General features: G+C 40.9%; 1 protein-coding gene across 1 annotated transcript in view; it reads left to right on the top strand.

Moving 5' to 3' along the window:
• Positions 1–3,759: 3,759 nt before the first annotated feature.
• The window catches only part of SCRN1 (secernin 1), a 37,955-nt gene continuing 23,570 nt past the window's right edge, over positions 3,760–18,144 (top strand). The window contains exons 1-2 of the mRNA XM_014893963.2: positions 3,760–3,880; positions 14,206–14,365. Of these exons, the coding sequence (XP_014749449.1) occupies positions 14,207–14,365 (159 nt within the window). The 5' untranslated portion in view covers positions 3,760–3,880; position 14,206. The remainder of the gene's footprint in view (positions 3,881–14,205; positions 14,366–18,144) is intronic.

Below are 18,144 nucleotides of genomic sequence, written 5' to 3'. Positions count from 1 at the left end.
TGAGAGTGACTGCAGCATGCCTGGAGTCCCTGCAGCACTCTGTCCCTGTCACACTGAGGAGTCGTGTTCTGTTATGTCACTTGTGTAATGGGGATATGAATCACCTTCTGTGGTGCATGAGTAAGAGCTCAGCATTTAAGCCTGCCATTGTGCAGTCACATTTTATGTACAGCTGCAGCCATTTCCATAGATTAATCTTCAGCAGTATAATTGGATAAAGAGGCTTCAGCCAGGATTTCTCCTATCTTTTTCATTTTGAACATTCACAGAGCTCAGCAAGTGACATCTTTATTTTACATCATAATCCAGCACCTGCTGTCCTTTTTCTTTGTTATAGATAGAAGCCACCTTTAGTGTGGGAGAATTACTCTCAATTCTCTGGTCCAGTCTTCTGACTATACAAAAACACCCCCAAAAATACCCAAGTGCCATTGACATTTCTTGCTCTATAGGTTCATCTATGACATCAATTGAATTTACTGGCCTGTGATGTAACTATCATCTAGGGTCTCACAGGAGTTTTCAGTGTTACTTATCCTTCTGTATATAAGGAGCTCTTCCTGTAACTCACTGTAAGAGGAATCATTTAAGTTTAGTGGGATGCCTTCATGGGTGTAGGCTTAGATTGCTTTAGCAATCAAGTATATTTCTTCTGAACAACCCAAATTCATCTGATTTTTAGGTACTCCAAATCAGTGTTCCACCAGAAAGAACATGATTAAGATGGTGCCCTGAAATGCCAAAAATGAATACCAACAAAAAGGTTTTCTTGGCTGTACTACCCTTCCACCAAAATCTAAAATTTTAAGCCTATTAATATTATTTCAACACTTAGATGGCATTTTCTACATCTACATTAAGTCAAGTTCTCTCCTAAACACAGTCTATTGAAAAAAATAGTTCCATCAGTTGTATGCCTGCACAGCTGCTGTCTTGAACTTGCAGAGGAAAGTATTTTGGAAATGATGAAACAAAGACTAGTACTGCAGTGTCTCGATGATTTTGGGGTACTAGTTCTGCTGAATCAGCTTTGATCTCCAGCTAAGGAGGTGGTTAAAGATAACCAAAAACCCACTGTAACTTAAACTATGTATTGCAGTCTACATTTTGTTCTCTTCCTTTCACGTATAAAACATGAAACAAAGAATCTTTGAAATTCTCTTTTCTAAAGAGGTGTCCTTCCTGCTCTTCTTCTTTGATTTTGCATCCCATTGGAAACCAATCATTTACAGGAGAAAAAACATTTATAAAATCCATACATTCTGCTGTTATGTTTTTAAAGAAGAAATAATCAATAAATAAGCATTGTGGCTTTGTCCTAACTATTATAATTTTGTGTTTTCTGTTTATACAGCAATCTCCATTCAAAGATCTTAAAGATGCAGCTCTGAGTAAATGCTCTCCACATTTCTTGTGTGAGGTAATTTAATTACTGTGAAGCTACAAGATTTATCCAAAGCCAAGCAGCAAGCTTATGGCAGAACAACATACACCCCAGGCTCTCTCAATTCCCAGTACTGTGCTCTAACCACTCATCCTTGCTGTTTTACACAGTTCATGACAGCTTACACAGAAAGGAAGCATCAAGGATTTCTGTGTTGACAGTATGTAATCATTCTGTAGACAGTCTAATAATTCTTAGGTAGATTATACTCAGCCATAATCATCTCCAGTGTAATTAGAGAAGAAACTTAGTCATCTAAGTGAGCATAATATAGGTAATATAAGTGGTGTGTTATAGGATATAATCTAAACCCATTTCTAAATTGCACCTGCTCTTTTCATCAGCTGTCTTTCTGATTCTAAGAAGCAAGCTGCCTGTGACGCAGTTCATCCTTGATGTAACTCCAGAGCAAGGAATTTGGGTTGTTATGTTCAACTAAACTTGTTACAATTACACTGGTATAAAGTCTCAGCTTTTCAGTGATTCAGATCGCCTTTCAATTATATATCTTAAGCAGGAGATACACAGTCTTTTCCTGTTGTAAAACATATTGAAATGTAATTTTGATGACAGCAAAACTGAAAGCAGAGGAAAGCAAAAGTCTTGCTTAAAATACGTAATGGAAACCCTCAGAGTACGAAGGGCTCCATGTTGCTAATGCTCAGCCCTGCTTTTTAATCAAAAGCATTGAACCTAAGTAGTCCCTATACAGGCTACTAACATAACCTTGAAAGATGCAATGCCACAGTGTTTCACATTCACTGAGACTGGGAACAGCTAACTCTTTTCTCTCTTAGTTATATAATGAAGCTGCAACTTTTGGTCTGCATTTGACAGCAACAGTGTCCAAAGCTTATCCACAATTTCTGAACAGACAAAGACCCATGGTGCTGTTTGTGGTGATGAGAGGAAATTCTTCTGGTGCATACAGTTGCAGAATTCTTCCTTCTATATTTTCTTTAAATCCCATATGCAGATTCTGTCTGGCTTTTTGTTTTCTCTTAGCCAGATTACTAAACCGGATCTTCTGATCTAACAGAATTTAGATATTTAAGCGGTACTGCTGTACCAACCTGACATACTTACTTCTTTCTGCTCTCATGGTGAAATACCCTAGTTTGTAATGATCTTCAATATCTCTACTGGCTCATCTTTGCCTCTTTGACCTTTTCCCCTGCTTCATTTTAACCTTCCTATCTTCCCATCAAACATACCTGGCAGTCTCTTCTGCACATAAAATGTCTGGTTTAAGGCAGGAATTGGTGGAATGTGCAGCAAGGTTCTTCTTGAAGACAGAGATAGAAACATAAAGGTGCTGCCTTATACCAGCACCATATAACCATATGTTAGACTATATTCAGCAGTTTAACCATTTATGCAGGGACCTGCATGACTATACTAGGCAGTTAAATTATTTTCACCTCTGCCTGGAGACACAGGTTGTATGCTGAGGATGGAGCACAGAGGACAGCCCCATTTGGGCAGGTTTGGCAAAGAGAGCAAGCCATCTGCTCCACATGCCATGGCTGAGGGATGCTGTGCTGTGAATGGGGCCTCAGAAGGACAGTGGGCACTGCTTTCCTTTGGGCCTGGTGCTGCTGTTGAAGCTGCATCCAAAGAGCTGAGAGGTCCCTGGAAGTTCAGCTGCTGGAGGGGCAGGAGCCCACTGTGACACTTCACATGCAGCAGCAGGGAATTCCTCAGAATGAACTACAGAATCACAGAATTAATTAGGTTGGAAAAGATCTCCAAGACCATGGAGCCCAACATTTGACTGATCACCTCCTTGTCAACTAAACCATGGCACTTAATGCCAGCCCAGTTATTTCTTGAACATTTACAGGGATAGTGACTTCACCATCTCCCTGGGCAGCCCATTCCAATCCTTAACAACCCTTTCCATGAGGATACTTCTCCTGATGAGGTCATCTCCTGAACTTTGCAAAGTTTGGAGAACTCCTTGAGCAGTGGTTTGACTGGTAGCAGCCGTATTTTAAAACACTCGCTTCACTTCCTAGACTTACCCTCTGCGTGAGACGGAGGAACACAAGTTAGCCGTAAGACTAAAACTGCATAAAAAAGCCCCCAACACGCTGTTGGCCCTCAAGACGGGCTGAGGGACAACACTCCCAACGTTGACTGCTCTCCGCAGCATCACTGAAAGGGTTGGGTGGGAAGGGACCACAGCGGGGCATCAGGTCCGGGCTCATCCCAAAGCACGGGAGGGGGCTCGTGTCCTACGGACGCTTCTTGAGCATCCTCGGTGCGGGAGTGGCAGCGCGGTGGGTGCCGCGCCCTCCTCCGCCACCGGGACCGCGCCCCCCGCCGCCGGCCGGGGCTCTGGAGCGGAGCGGGCGGCGGCGGCTGCGCGCGCAGGGGGCGGGGCTGGGGCGCCGCGGGGCCGAGCGGAGCGGGAGGAGCGGGAGCGGCGCTCAGGTACGGGAGCGGTGCCGGCAGCGCCGCGGGGCAGGGCGGCAGGTCCCCATCACCTCTCCATCACTGCCCCACCACCGCCCCACCATCTCTCCATCACCTCCTCATCACCTCCTCATCACCTCCCCACCACCTCCCGCCCCATCACCTCTCCATCACCTCTCCATCACCTCCCCATCACCTCCCCATCACCTCCCCATCACCTCCTCGTCCCCGTCCTGCTCGGAGCGGCGCGGCCGGGCTGCTGCGTTACTTCTCGGCGCGGGGGAAAGTGCCAGGGTCTGCGGGCAGCGACCTTCCCGGCCGGGCGGCGGCGGTGGACAGGGAGGGAAGCAAGGAGGGGGGAGACAAGGAGGGATGTAGGGAGGCAAAGAAGGAGGGAGCCGTGGGGGATGGTGCGGGAGGGGACCAGCGGGGCTGTCGCGGGAGGATGGCGCAGAGCCGCTTTCCCGGAGCCGGTGCGGGCGATGTCCCCGGCGGCTCCGCGCACCTGCTCCGCGCTGGCGGGAGGCACCGCGCCGGGCGGGGTCTGCGGGCCTCCCGAACCGGGGCTGCGCCGCCGCCGCCCCCGGCACGGCGGTGGGGGAGGACTCAGTGCTGCGAGCTGGCATCAGCAGATGCTGTCCCCGGCTGTCCTTTGCCTTCCCGTTTGAAGCAAGGCTCTCCGGCCTCTCCTCTTCCCTGGCTGCACTCTCGAGTCGCTGCTGCTTTCCCTTCTGCTCTTTAAGGACCCGGAGAGGGTTGTTTCCCCCCATCATTTTCCTTGAAGGTGCTTTTCATATGGTCACCTTGAAACCGAGATGCCTTCATGTGCCTTTCTAAGCATATTGTTACGCTCAGGTAGGCATGTGCTGGTTTCAGTCACTGATGAGCAGATATACCTTCCTGCAGGAGCCTACAAAACTGACATCTCTATTTATGACACTATAATAATTCTACAGACTATGATTAATCTGCCTTAAAAAGAAATTTCTCCAGTACTGATAGCTAAAGGGGAAATAAATCATATTAACTGGATTCTCAAACAGAAGACAGCTTAAGGCCTTGATCCTATGCATGCACATGCTTGTAAATCTATCTCTATGAAAAAGTGACACAGAACTGAGAAAAGCCATCCATATCCGTAAGATATGAAACTTTAATAAACCGAGAGAAATTATTGTGCTCCAGTAAACTCGGTAAATTTTGATGTAAACTATGTGTCTATGTTAACCAGCTTAAAAGACAATAACTTGTGGGAAGTGGAGTGACTGGCTCATTTGCTTATAGGCTGCTACAGTTTCAACTATTTCTCTAAAAGCTGTTTTAGAATTAGTGATTTAAGGCACCTCCAAACATGCTGTTTTGTTCATAATATGCATTCTAAATCTTCCAGCCAGGCAAAACAAAATCTTGAAAACCTCCAATCATATTCCACTTAGGAAGTAGATCTCTGTGAACACAAGACCTTCAGCTTTTTGAGGTGAACCAGCACTGAAATTGACTTAAACCATTTATAATGCCGTGGACTTTTGCAAGTAGCTTATGTCCCAGAGCTTACATAAACAGTCTAAAAAGGCAGGTGTTGTATTGAGCCAAATGCGGTGGATGAAAATCCTTTATTGATATCAGTTTGTTTTGTCCTCCCCAGAAAAGTATTTTTGATGCTTAGAGCTTGAGATCTTTAAAGGTCTCTTCCAGTTTGGAAAGACATTTGTAACTTTTTTTTCTTGGTAAATTATGGCATGATTTAAGCTACATTTATTTACTTGTGCCAAGGTTGGTATCTTTGTAAAAGGGTGCTGAATTTGGCTCTCCACCCTCTCCTTCAGAAGTCATCCACTGTGGATGCTTTACACAGCTTGCATGTTGGAAAGTTTGATAGTTGTTCGAAGCTTCTAGTAAGAATTTCTTTATTATGGACTTGAAGGGTCGTGAAGATGAACATTGTCTCCATAGTGTATTTTTCTCTTTGCTGTAAATTCAGCAGGTTGAGAAACAGAATGGCTACCCAGACCTGCCTCTCTGCCAAGTCCCCAAATGCCTGGTTTCTGACAATGCGCTGCGTTACATCCCAACATGTGCCAACTCTTAGCGATAGCGTTGCGACACTTTCTGGTTTTTAGGGTACATTTAAAACTAAAGGGAGACTTCCAGCGAGCTACTTTGCTGCTTTTTATTTTGCTCCTTGTTAACATGACAACGTTGCTAATTTGAAAGGACGAGCAGTCAGCGTGCATTCTGCAGCTGCTGATGTGAGGAGGGGCGCAGGGACGCGCACCCGGCTGAAGCGCGAAACGCGATTGTGCCGCCTCCGCACAAAAAGCGAACTACTTCTCATGATGGCAACCTGGGTGTTGTACAAAGATGCTTTGGATGCCGGCAGCCCCTAACAAGGGGCTCTGCCCCAGCGACAGAAGCAAGAAAGCAGGTGCTTCTCTACAAAATGGAGAGTGTTACAAATATGACCTTAAAGTGCTGCCACAAAAGGGATAGAGTTCTGTGACTGCTTGGAGACTCAATTAATAGCGCTGACACCCACTCAGTGAAAAGTCTGTGTAAATAATGAATTTTCCCTGTATATGCAGCCTGTGATGGAAATGAGTCTGAAAATCTGTTGTCTTCTGGATGACTGGCCCTGATTTGTTTTTAAATAGCACTATGTTTTCATTAACATAATTCAGATTACTTGGGGCAAAAAATAAGATCCTGTCTTATTTTGAAAGATGCCTGCTTTGAAAGCAAGAACGTATTTTGGACAGAGGTGTATTACAGAATTAAAATAGAACTAGTTGGTCAAGGGATTGTAAACTTTTATAACAGCTGAAGTCTCACCATTTGTTAGGACTTAAAGTGCTGAAGAATTTTAGAATGCTCATTTCATGGCCACTACCTGTTATTTTTAAGACAGTCTAAAGAAATCTGGCAGTTGTTGCTAGGAATATTCCAAATTTTCCCACATACAGCAAGAGAAATATTTTCAATTCCTTCCAGGCCTATTATGCCTTTGTTCAGTTAAATGACTGAAGGGAGTATACAGCCTAGCAAAGCTCTGAAGTGCAGCTTGATTTTATGCCTATGAAATTGCTATTTCTCATAATTCAAAAATAAAAGTAAATTTACTGGAGAAAAATGCCATCCCAAAACCCTGACTCAAAGTTTGAGATGTTGCCCATTTTGAGTAAATTCTTGAGAAATTTTCAGTACGTAGTTAATGTAAAAAACAAAAAAAAAAAGTGTTGAGCATGGCTTGCTAAATTTCAGCAGCTGATTAAACTCCTCTTGGATATCTTGTGAGGCACAGCTTGGAGAGACAGAAACAATCACAGTGGGATGTTGCACCTTCCAGCAGTAAATTGGTGTCATCATCCATTGGTAGTTAGGAAAGAGTCAAACAATTTGACTTTGGTCTGATAACGAGATGTCCAAACCATAGGGACACAGGGATCTGGCATAGTTTTGTGTTTTGTATTCAGGAACAGACTCTGCTTTCTAATTTCTTAATACATGCAACCTTCCTCTCTCCTGATAAACCATGCATTAAAACAGTCCAAATTGTCAATTAAAAAAAAAATAACCTTTCAGTGTTTCCTTAGATGGGAACAGTATTATTATTGTGCCTTTCAGTTTGCTGTCTTTGTTCTGTGCCTGCAGCTGAATGAATTTTGCTTTTCATTTCTGTTTTTGGAAGCACTGCTTTTCTGCAGGGTGCAGAGATCACATGTCTCTATGGGCATAAGATGCTGGGCTGGATTTCTAAATGGAAACGCAAGCTTGTCTCAGGCACAAGAAACATCTTAATTTAAAAGTTAAAATAGAGGTTGAAAACCAACAACTAAGCCCTGAAAAAAGTTTTCACAATTTTATCTGACCTTTCTTTTGCCATCCCATTAAAAATATGGAAGAGTTGAGAATAAATGATGCATGGCCCACTACATATATCCTTCCTTTCCTAATGAGACAGCCTTGATCCAAATCTGAGGACCCTTGTTCATATGCTCCTCTCTGTTTTTTATTGTAAACGTTTCTTGCAGATTAGATCATTTATTCTTTCTGGTTGCAATGACAACAGGTTTATTGAAATCTTTAAATGCTCCTGAAATAGTTCAGCAGTATTAGCACAGCTGGGTTTCTGTTTCATAAAGCCACAAAATGTAGTGAAGAATTGTCATCCTTTAATACACAAACCACGTTATATGTCTTCATAAAAGGTTTAATGTGCTCCCTGGACCTTAAAAGCAGCTCAAATCACTTTTGTAAGATAAGTATTAAAGAAAATGCTGTCATCACCAGAATGTAGTCCAAACTTAGCAGCAAGGAGTTTAGCAGCCTCTGCATTTCTGCTACCTAAAGCACCTGTTAAAGACCAGCTTTAAATTGAAGAAACCAAAGAAGTGAGGGTGGAAAGATCAGGCTATGTGATCAATAAATCTGATATTCTGACCAAACTTCTGTGGAGGTCTGAGAGGAAACCCTAGTGTTAACACTACCACATTTGTTTTTGTGAACACCTGTGCTGTCTTGAAAGTATTATGTTTATTATTACCAGCATTAATAATGGATTATCTAGATCAATCACAGGTGTGCTTGAAAAACTGGGAATTTGGAGAGGTTTAGTCTTCATCCTGTACAACACTTTGATCATGTCTGAGCTTCAGAGAGTTTGACAGCTATACCAACAAAGCTCTTGAAGACAAACAGAGAAAATGTTTGAAAGATGAGTCTGTGATGTATCTATGCAACCTCGCTAAGGTGAATGAAAGCAAGGTGTGTTGTTCTGTGCTCCATCCATACTTGCTTGAGTAATGAACACAGCAATTTTGCTCCTGGCTGAAGGTTTGGCTTGATCAAGCTGAAATTTTGCCAGCTTCTGAGTCAAATCAATACAAGGCAAATTTTACAGCTGAATGCCAACCCATCACAGCACGAGGTGAATGCTCTTCTGGTGTCAGTGCTGACTGCTTGGTCTCACTGAAGCTTAATATCCTTAATATCTGCTTGACCATTGTTTTAATTTCTTGGAAAGAGGAGCTATATTGGTGGTAGCTGACTCCTCATGTAGCACCTTTTACTTTATACATGATAATGACTATATATTATATTATTATATAGATAATATTAAATTTTCGAGCAAGAGGCTATATTGTGTAGAAAACAACTTCTTTATAGTGTGTTAGTGGCAGAACTGTTTGTAGATGTACATCACTTAAAATGTCTTAAATGGTGTGTTGCTGGGAAAGGACTTGTTCTACACAGGAATAGCTGCTTCAGAACTTTGTCATCTGGTATAAATCTTACTTGGGATTAACAATAGCTACTAATTAACATTTCAGAAACTTATATTAAACCCAAGGGGTTTTTGTATGTGATGTTAGCAGCGTCTCTAGCTTTTCCTGAGAAAAAGTTGCAGGGCATTAAGTGAGCAGCAATTAAAAGAAGTGTGAAGAGCAAATATTGGTTTAGTTCAACAAACATGAGTTAAATTTCAAGACAGACCCTTACTTTCACCCTTTTTTTCTCACACCACTCCTTTTTATCACCACTGCTTCCTAGTGAGGGCTGCACTTTCATTATAAACCTATTGTTTTGTTTTTCAATTGACAGAAAAGACAGAGAAAAGAGCAAATCCAGTTGTTATAAGTTTTGGAATTACTTGAACAAAAGCTTGTTATAAGAGCTTCAAGATCATAATAGTTCATAAAACTGAATGTTTATTTTTGGTATTTTTTTTCTTAATATAACAGCAACTGAAAACCGCTGTTGGTGAGCCAGTTTTCACATAATTTGTAGCTTTATAAAACTAATAATTGCTTTGTGCTTAATGTCTTCAGGGTATTTTGGCAAACAAGGAAAACAAACTGACTTTAAAAGTCAACATCTATTAGATGTGGGATGATATTTTTCTGAGAAGTCATTTTATTGTAGCAGTCAGATTCTTGAGCTTTATAAAAGATTATTTCAGTACCAAATTACAATTTTCAGAGAAGTACACAGTGTTATTCTGGAAAAATAACAGAATAAAACCCCAAGGAATCTAGAGTGGGTCACTATGAAAATCTTCCTTTCTTTGGTTTGGACTCTGTCATGCTAAGCTGACAATGCTTTATTGTGGATGCATAGCTATTTCAGTTTTCTTGGGCTGGGGGGAAGGAAGGCTCCAAAGTACACTGAATTATTTATGCCTGTCTCTATTTTCTTAAGAGTGTGGCTTCAGCCTCTGACACTTGTGTTCATGAGGTGGAGGATGGGATATTGCAATCCCTATTCCATGTGTTAATCTCTCTTCCAGCAGTATTTATCTGTTCATTGTTTGTAAGTGAAAAGTAACATCTAAATAATATTTCCATTAGATTGTTGCAACTTCTATGTACAGATTTAATTGCAATTTTATTCTGTGTTGAGCACTTCTGATTGTGGATAGATATTTACCCTAATAGTACAAGTTGTTCTAATTGGAATTTGTGAGCTTTAATATGTGTCAGCATCTGTAAGATCCTCAAGCTGTGAATGGAAAATACTCCAGAGTAAAATATTTCAGGTTTTGATATTTTCAGCCTGAAAGTTGGTGTTTTATGTTTATCAAGATTTATGGGTTAGTTTTCTTGAGGTGATGCTAGGCAATAACACACCCATGTTCACCCCATTTCAGGAGCACAGCGATGCTCAGACATGTTTATAAGGCTCTGGTAATTGCTGTACCTGTTGTTTCCCATCGTGATACACAGAGCCAGCCTTTGTCCAGGGAAGAGCAATGAAGCTGTGCAAAGTGTGTCCTATGAGGAGCAGCTCCGGGAGCTGTGGGTGTTCAGCCCAGAGAAGAGGAAGCTCAGGAAGGACCTTATTGCTCTCTACAACAGCCTGAAAGGAGGTGTAGCCAGGTGGGGGGCAGCCTGTTCTCCAGGCAGCCATGACAGGAGATGAGGAAATGCTCTAGAGCTGCACCAGGGGAGGCTCAGGTTGGACATCAGGAGGAATTTCTTCACTGAAAGGCTTGTTGAGCATTGGAACAGGCTGCCCAGGGAGGTGATGCAGTCACCATCCCTGGAGGTGCTGGAGAAACTCCTGGATATGGCAATTAGTGCTATGATTCTGTGATTGCCCAATGGTTGTTACTCCTTTCTTTCCCCATTAAAATACTTATGAACTCAGTACTGTCTGTTTTACCACTGACAGTAGTGGTGATATATTCACACAATTAATTTGGCTTGTCAGGTGTTAAATGGGACTTATCACAATGAGAAAAGATCTTAATAAAGGAACTTGTTAAGTAAGTCTTCTTTATAGTGTCAGAACACAGGAGACTGGAAAAACAATATGACCAGGTGGAATATTGCATCCCTGTTGTAGCATGTTTTTGTCAAATAAAAAGATAGCAAGTGGAGTATATTAGCTTGTGGCTGCTGCTCAGAACTCTTTTTTCAGCCTTTGTGCCTGCAGTGATTCGAGGTTGACCAAGCATGCTGCTGTTAACTCCCTGCAAGTGCAGCTGTTATGATGTGGTGGCACAGCATAATGCACAGCTCTGCCTATTTCCAGGGCTTCCATATGCAGAGTGATATTGGATATAGCCTATAATGGTGTGTACAGCCCATTCCTCTGAGCTTGCAGTGGCCCATCTATGAGTGCAATGGTTTGCAATTGAGACATAAGTCTGTCTACAGCAGAATGTAGGTCTGAGCTATGGTCTGCTGGGAAAATCAGGCCAGTGTGCTTAACATGCTCTCTGGGAAAGAACTGTGTGAACGGGTAGCAAGCTGTTCTTTGAGATCTATTTGCAGTCATTCCCTGTGTTTTCTAAGGTTTTCAGGATTACCTTTCTCTGGAGGAACAAGCCCTCTGTGAAAAAAAGTGTAGGAATTATAACAGTAGGTGGTTTTAGAAGTCAGGCTGATTTATCAGAGGTCCTATGAAGGAGTGTTCTTTTCCTCCTGTGGGTGAAAGGTGTTTGTACAGTACTGAGCCATGTAAGTGGGGGAAAAGGTGGAAAGTCTGTGAAAATGAGCATGAGGACAACCTGAAGCTGAATAAAGAAAAGAAGAGCATGAAGTAGGCTAGTAGAAATACCCTGCTTAGATAGGTGGCTGCTAACAGACTGTTTTAGCTATGTGATGGAGGAAGATAAAGTACAGTAGAGTTCTGAACAAATAGAGGTTGTGGGTATATCTGAGAAATGGCCATCCTTTTGTATATTCATCTTTTGTACGTTGTATATTTTGGCCACCATTTGTATATTCAAAATGAACCAAATGAGGTTCAGTGGAAAAGTGCAACCTAGCATACTGAGTAGATTTAGACTGCTAGATGGCTTCCTTCTCTAAAATCTGAGATCCTAGTGCAAACTCCTCCACTGACAGTGGAGGTTTTCAGGATAAGGTTGAAACATTTGACATTGTTTGACTGTTATGTACTCACCTGTATGGAATAAATTGTGTTGAACTGACCTCTAGTTACTGGGCAGCTTGCTCATACTTATGAAATATACTGTGTGTGGAAGGGAGCTCTAGTTATAGAGGAGCTTACTCACACTTTTGTGCTTAAAAAAACATTACCAAAATGACAAGTTTGGTTTTGGTTCAGTAACTGTTGGTATATTTAAGGAAAAAAAATCCCACAAATACACTTACTCATACTTTCATAATTAAAAAGCACTACCAAAATGGCAATTTGTTTTAGGTTCAGTAACTGTTGGTATCTTTAAGGGAAAAAACAATCTCACACATACAGTTGAGACTGTTTATTTCAGGGAGGTTTCAGAGTTCTGAAGGGCATTATATACCTACAGGCTTTTAATTCTTTTCCCAATCTACTCAGACTGTGGGTATGTAAATGTCTGCCTTGCATTCCTTCATAATTGTTCAGTAACGGAATGCTGAAACATTGCCCATCTTTTTAAGTCTATCTTTCAATAGATTTAGGTATTAATTTAACAAAAATTAATATTCTATAGAATTTTAACCTTTATTACTAGGCTCTTGGATGCCTAATGTTTTTCAGCTGTGTCATGTATTTCAAATAAATCTGCTTAGTTAATGTTTAGAATAAAGGAAATACTTCTTTCGAATAGTGAGGTCCTCACTAAATCTGCAAGTTGTTGAAGATTTTGGTTTATCTGGCAATGTATCAGAAGACAAATGTGGTGCACTAAAAGATGAGTTACCCGAAGGCAGATGGTAACTCTGAGTGCTGGAAAGCAATTTCATTGACATCACCAACACAGCAATACTCGGAGTAATTCATAGCAAAGTACTGCATGGTTTCATTAGTGATGAAGGTTGGGCAAGCTAATGGTAAAAAAGCAGCTTTGCACACTCCCCCATGCCCAGCATTGTCTTGCAGATGAATCTGGGGGGGGAACTCATTTGCTCGTTGTTTCTAAGGAGCACAAATGTGTGCAAGTATTTTTACTTCTTCAGGATACTGTGGAAGATGAAGAGGAACTTGTTTGTTTATTTGGGAGCTGAGTTTCTATTGCTGTGATAAGAACTATGAAGAACTCTCAGGCATCTGTGTTGAGTGTTTTTTTAACAAGTGATAAACATCCTACATTTTTCTTTTGTAGGCATATGTGCCAGAAATTTTCCTGAATAGTGGAAAAAAAGTCATATGTAGAAATGTACACAAGGCCAGCAACAGTAGTGTAATAGTCCTGAAACAGTTTAAATTTTTTCTTAATATATTGTCATTGCAAACACTTGAAATTATCCTATAAACATTTCACATTAGCCTACATAAACAAATAAACAGCAATCAATTAACTTCAGGTAAGAGCAGCAATACAGACAAACCACAGAGAAAATAAAGTGCAATTAGTGCTTCAGTCTGTCTCCCATCTGAGGAGATAAATTGACTGACAGTTTTTGATGTAATTGTGCCATGCCTTTGTTCTGTTTCCAGTTATGCTGTTGTCCTCTCTCAGGAATCCCTCAAACATGTTTTATCTTCCCTTTTTAAAAATATTAAAGTGCATGCGAGCAGAGGGAATAAATTATTTAAAGTTATTCCGTGTCTCTGCACTTGTCTGAGTCAGCAGAATACATCTAGGTCATATGTTCCCAAGCAGCTCCAGTGCAGAGGATCTTCTTTCAGTGGGGACTAAGCAGACTCATTAAAGTATTTTTCCTATTTTCTTTTTTTCCTATTTAAGCCTTCACAAAGCTTGGGTGAAAAATGATGAAAATTATTATATTTTTAAAATTAAATTCAGATAAGCTTCCTTTGAGCTTCTCTTATCACTCCACAATCAGCTGACAGAGGGAATGCATTCCCTCTTTGCTACAGTTAGTACCAGTAGACTGAATGGTTCTCTAATGTGTGCAGTTTTGTTTGTCTGTGCTTTCTTTCCTTTCTAGGATGGCTGCAGCTCCTCCAAGTTACTGCTTTGTAGCCTTCCCCCCATGTTCTAAAGATGGGCTGGTGGTATTTGGGAAGAACTCTGCACGGCCCAGGGATGAAGTACAGGAGGTGGTGTACTTTGCTGCTGCAGAGCATGATCCAGGAAGCAAAGTTGAGGTAAGGGTGATTTGTAGCATTCAAACTGTGAGAAATCACTGTTATTGGAAGAAATGAATACTGTCTTGTTTTCTTATCAGCTTGTGGAGTCCTTGCTCACTTCACATAAATCTCTTGAGTAGAAAAAGACAAGATTTTTAGAAGTCTGAATACAAAACTCACAATGTAACTTTTTTAACTGGGGAGAAATCCATGACCTCTACTTTTTCCGGCAGACAGGCACAACTGTTCACATCTCAGATTCCTGCACCATGTAGTTGACTGATTTCCTTTTAAGGGAAAAATATCCTGGTTAACTGGGACTAGAAGACAATTTTCAGAGCTTGCCAAATGAATTATTCTCATTCATGTGTGTTGTTTGGCAGTAATGGGGCCTGACTGTGCTACACAGGTTGAAACCCAGGTAGCCAGAAATCTGTGACTTGAGGAACTTGTGCTCTAATAAGGGAATGTGAGAGGAGGAGAATGAGAGTGTGCAAGCTTTGTAAGCCAGACTTAACTCTTGTACATGCCATTGGCTTTGTTGGCATGTTCTGCAGCTGGGCACCTGCATCTTGGTTATTTTTTAGTGCTGTGCTTTTCTCTGAATCTGGGCTGGATGTGGAGTCCTGAAGCTGGACACTGATGCTGCACAGCCAGGAGCTTTTAGAGTCCACAGGGTCTTGCTCTGACTGGCAGAATCTGTGAGGTTCCCTGCATTCAGCTTCCTCCTGCCCCTGTGGCTGTGCAGAAGGCTGAGGACAGGAGGTGTTCTGCACCAGGCTGATGTCTCTCATCCAAAGAGATTCTTTATGGATCTAGTTGTCACTTACCCAGGAGATATCCAAAGGCCAGTGCCAGTTTTAATACTGTTTGTCAAATGGGATGACTTCCAGATTTCAGATTTCTTCTTTCTAACAGTTAATGTTCTCTTAATTCTTTTTGCTGCCAATATCTAGTACAACTTGTGCATTACTAAATGGTTTAATTTTGGATATAAAGAAATCCCCTCCCCCAGAAGCACTACGTGCAGTTAAGTGCTGTAGCACCTTGTAGACATGTGCTGGCATATGTAACACAAGTGTGACAATAAGACAAGAAGAAAGCTTCAGAGCAGTTTGTTTTAAAACACCTCTTCATAGAACTGGAAAAAAAAAGTTACTGGAGAAGAAGAACTTTGGAAATCTTCTTTGTTTTGTACCCTTAATGGAGAATAATTTTTGAGAACTTACTGTAAGAGTTCTTGATTCTTTTGGCCCCATATCTTACTCTTTGATGAAATTGTCATAATTTGCTGAAGCATATAATTAAGCCAAATATAATCTATTACGATTCCTCTTTCACACCATGATTAACTGGTTTAGTGACTTCCTTTAGAATTCAGTCATAAACTCAAGTCTTTGGCCAGACCTTTTAGAAATGGGAAGTATAATTCCTTTTCATAGCACAACACAGTTTGTAGATTTAGTCTGCCAACAAGGATCTGCAAGCATTCCCCTTAAGTGATGAATTTTTTGTTTTAAATCAAGGTAAAGTTTGTTGCAGTGTGGTGAAGATGCACTTTTAGATGACAGACTGGAGTGGGCCATTTTTTTTTCTCAAGTAAAGGCTTAAGTCCTAATTAATGGATACTTTGGCTTCTGCTGGTCTATGCTACTATGTAATTCTTCATTAGCTAGCCTGAGGTTTTTCAAGTAAAGTTGTGTACAGCAACATACAGGCTCCAGATGTTTGCCAAAATTCTTCCTGTTTCCTCCTAGCACAGGATAAAAAAATCATCATTTTCTCTGAGAGTAGTGCAGTAATTGTTTATCACTGCATCTTCATCACATTCAGCACTAAGTATTGTTAATGTCTTTTCCTTTTTTTTTTACTCATGCATATTTTGAGTAAGCTGGTTAAAACACAGAACTAATTTTAATTGTTTTGTTAGGTCTAAGGGCTGTCTGGTAGCTTTGCACAGTCGTTGTGTATTGGTAGTGAGTGGCACATCAAAGTCAAGAAAAGCTTTAAGAAAGGCTTGAATTCAGCTGCTTCGCCTTGTTAAATGCCAGGCATGTAATACTATCTACCTTTTAAAAAAACTTGTCAGAGGTAATTAACTGATGGGGGAGTTGAGAGGAGTGTCAAGCTTCTGTATGTAGCTTTGACATGCCCAGGGTTAATACATTGTTCTTTAAAACCCATGAAAGCTGCCAATAATAACTTCAGTTATTGTTGATGTAGGTTTTCTATTTTACTGCAGCTTTCCTTCCCTTGCACTTTGTAAAACTAACTAAACAGCTCTGAGAAACTAAATGTACAATATTTACAAATGGAAAAATGTGGCTGATCAATTTCACACTACAGTTTTTCTAAGTCAGCAATCTTCGTGCCTCTGACAAGATTTTTCTTCTCATACATCATGATGTTTTGGGTTTCTTTTTTTCCAAATGAGCAGCTTTTCTCTCCGTTCCATATTGTATATTTGCTTTGGCTTCTTTACCTTCACTGGACAATGATAATGGACTTGGTTTTCATTATGTTCTATTTTTTGCACACAATGTGGTTCATTGTGTATCAAATTGTGATTACCTGTTTGTGGCTGTCACTCCTGTTCTAAATTTCTGTTAAGAGGTGGTAATGACACAGGTTGTTCTACAGAACTCTGTCAGGGAGTTTGTTTCCTGTTTATTTCCTATTTCTGTTCTGTGCTGCTCCTGTTTGCAGCTGTGGTAATGCACAGTGTGGCCAAAAGTGGCACAGTAATTCAGTGAGATCGCTGCCATAAAGGGATCAGGCAGGCTGTTCTGTACAGCTCTCAGTTGCTTTGTGGCAGGGTCTCAGGGGAACTCAGTGAATACTGCAAGTCATTTTCAGCCTGGTCTTTGTGGCTCAATCAACCAGCCAAGTAACCCAGCAGCTAGCTCATCAACATAATTCCTTCCCTCCATGTCAGCAGGTTCCCAAGACCCTGAACAATGGGGCTTTTCATTAAAGGTCCCTTCTGTGTATGTGTGTGACAACTTTCTCAAAAGTTTGTTCTTCCCTTGCATTGCAATTTTGCAGTGGCAGATGCTGATCAGCCCTCTTCCTTGTTGTAGTGGTCAGCCTAATGAATTTGTGTGTGCAGGTGAAGTATTGCTCCCTAAGCATAAATAAGGTCCTTTTTTAATTCCTCTACTGAAAGTAAGTGTGTTCTTTTTTTTTCTCAGATGTGGATTTTAAGGATTTACCACGTTAGTGAGAATTCTTTCCATATGCTCTTTAAAATCAAGCCCCTCTGTCTTATTTTTAAGGTAGATTTTACTTACTAGATTTCTTTTATTCTCTATTATTAACCTACTGCTTGCTGTGGTTTTTCTTCTCCTGAAGAAGTCTTGGCTGAATTACTTTTTTTGTGGGTGAATTTCCCATGTGGAATTTTTTTTCCCTTTAGATCTACCTTTTTTTCCTCTAACTTAACCTTATATTCATGATTTCGAAATAGTCATGGTTTCTTGCTTCACTAAAGAGGTGTAAAAGCTCTTTTATCCTAACAGCATGCAGCTTCTTATGGAGGAATGGGAAGGGGAAAGTAGGAAAGGTAGACTAGCAAAGAAGTCTATAAACCTCTGGAATATGCAAAAATTTTCTAGTATGTTGGTATTAAACACAGATCTGGGCTAAAAGCCAGCCCTCTGTGGGGTAGGAGGAATTTTTTTGTTCTCTAAAACATCATGTCATAGTTATGGCTTAGTTATTCTTTTGTTTTCTCTGTTGGGTTTTGTTTTGTTCTTTCTAAGGGATATTATTTTTGCTCCCCTTGTTCTGTTTTTAGA

Source organism: Sturnus vulgaris, chromosome 1 (genome assembly GCF_052056855.1).
Source record: "Sturnus vulgaris isolate bStuVul1 chromosome 1, bStuVul1.hap1, whole genome shotgun sequence".
Lineage (NCBI taxonomy): Eukaryota > Metazoa > Chordata > Aves > Passeriformes > Sturnidae > Sturnus > Sturnus vulgaris.
Note: the sequence above shows the minus strand (reverse complement) of the source record. Positions and strands in the feature narration are given on the sequence as shown.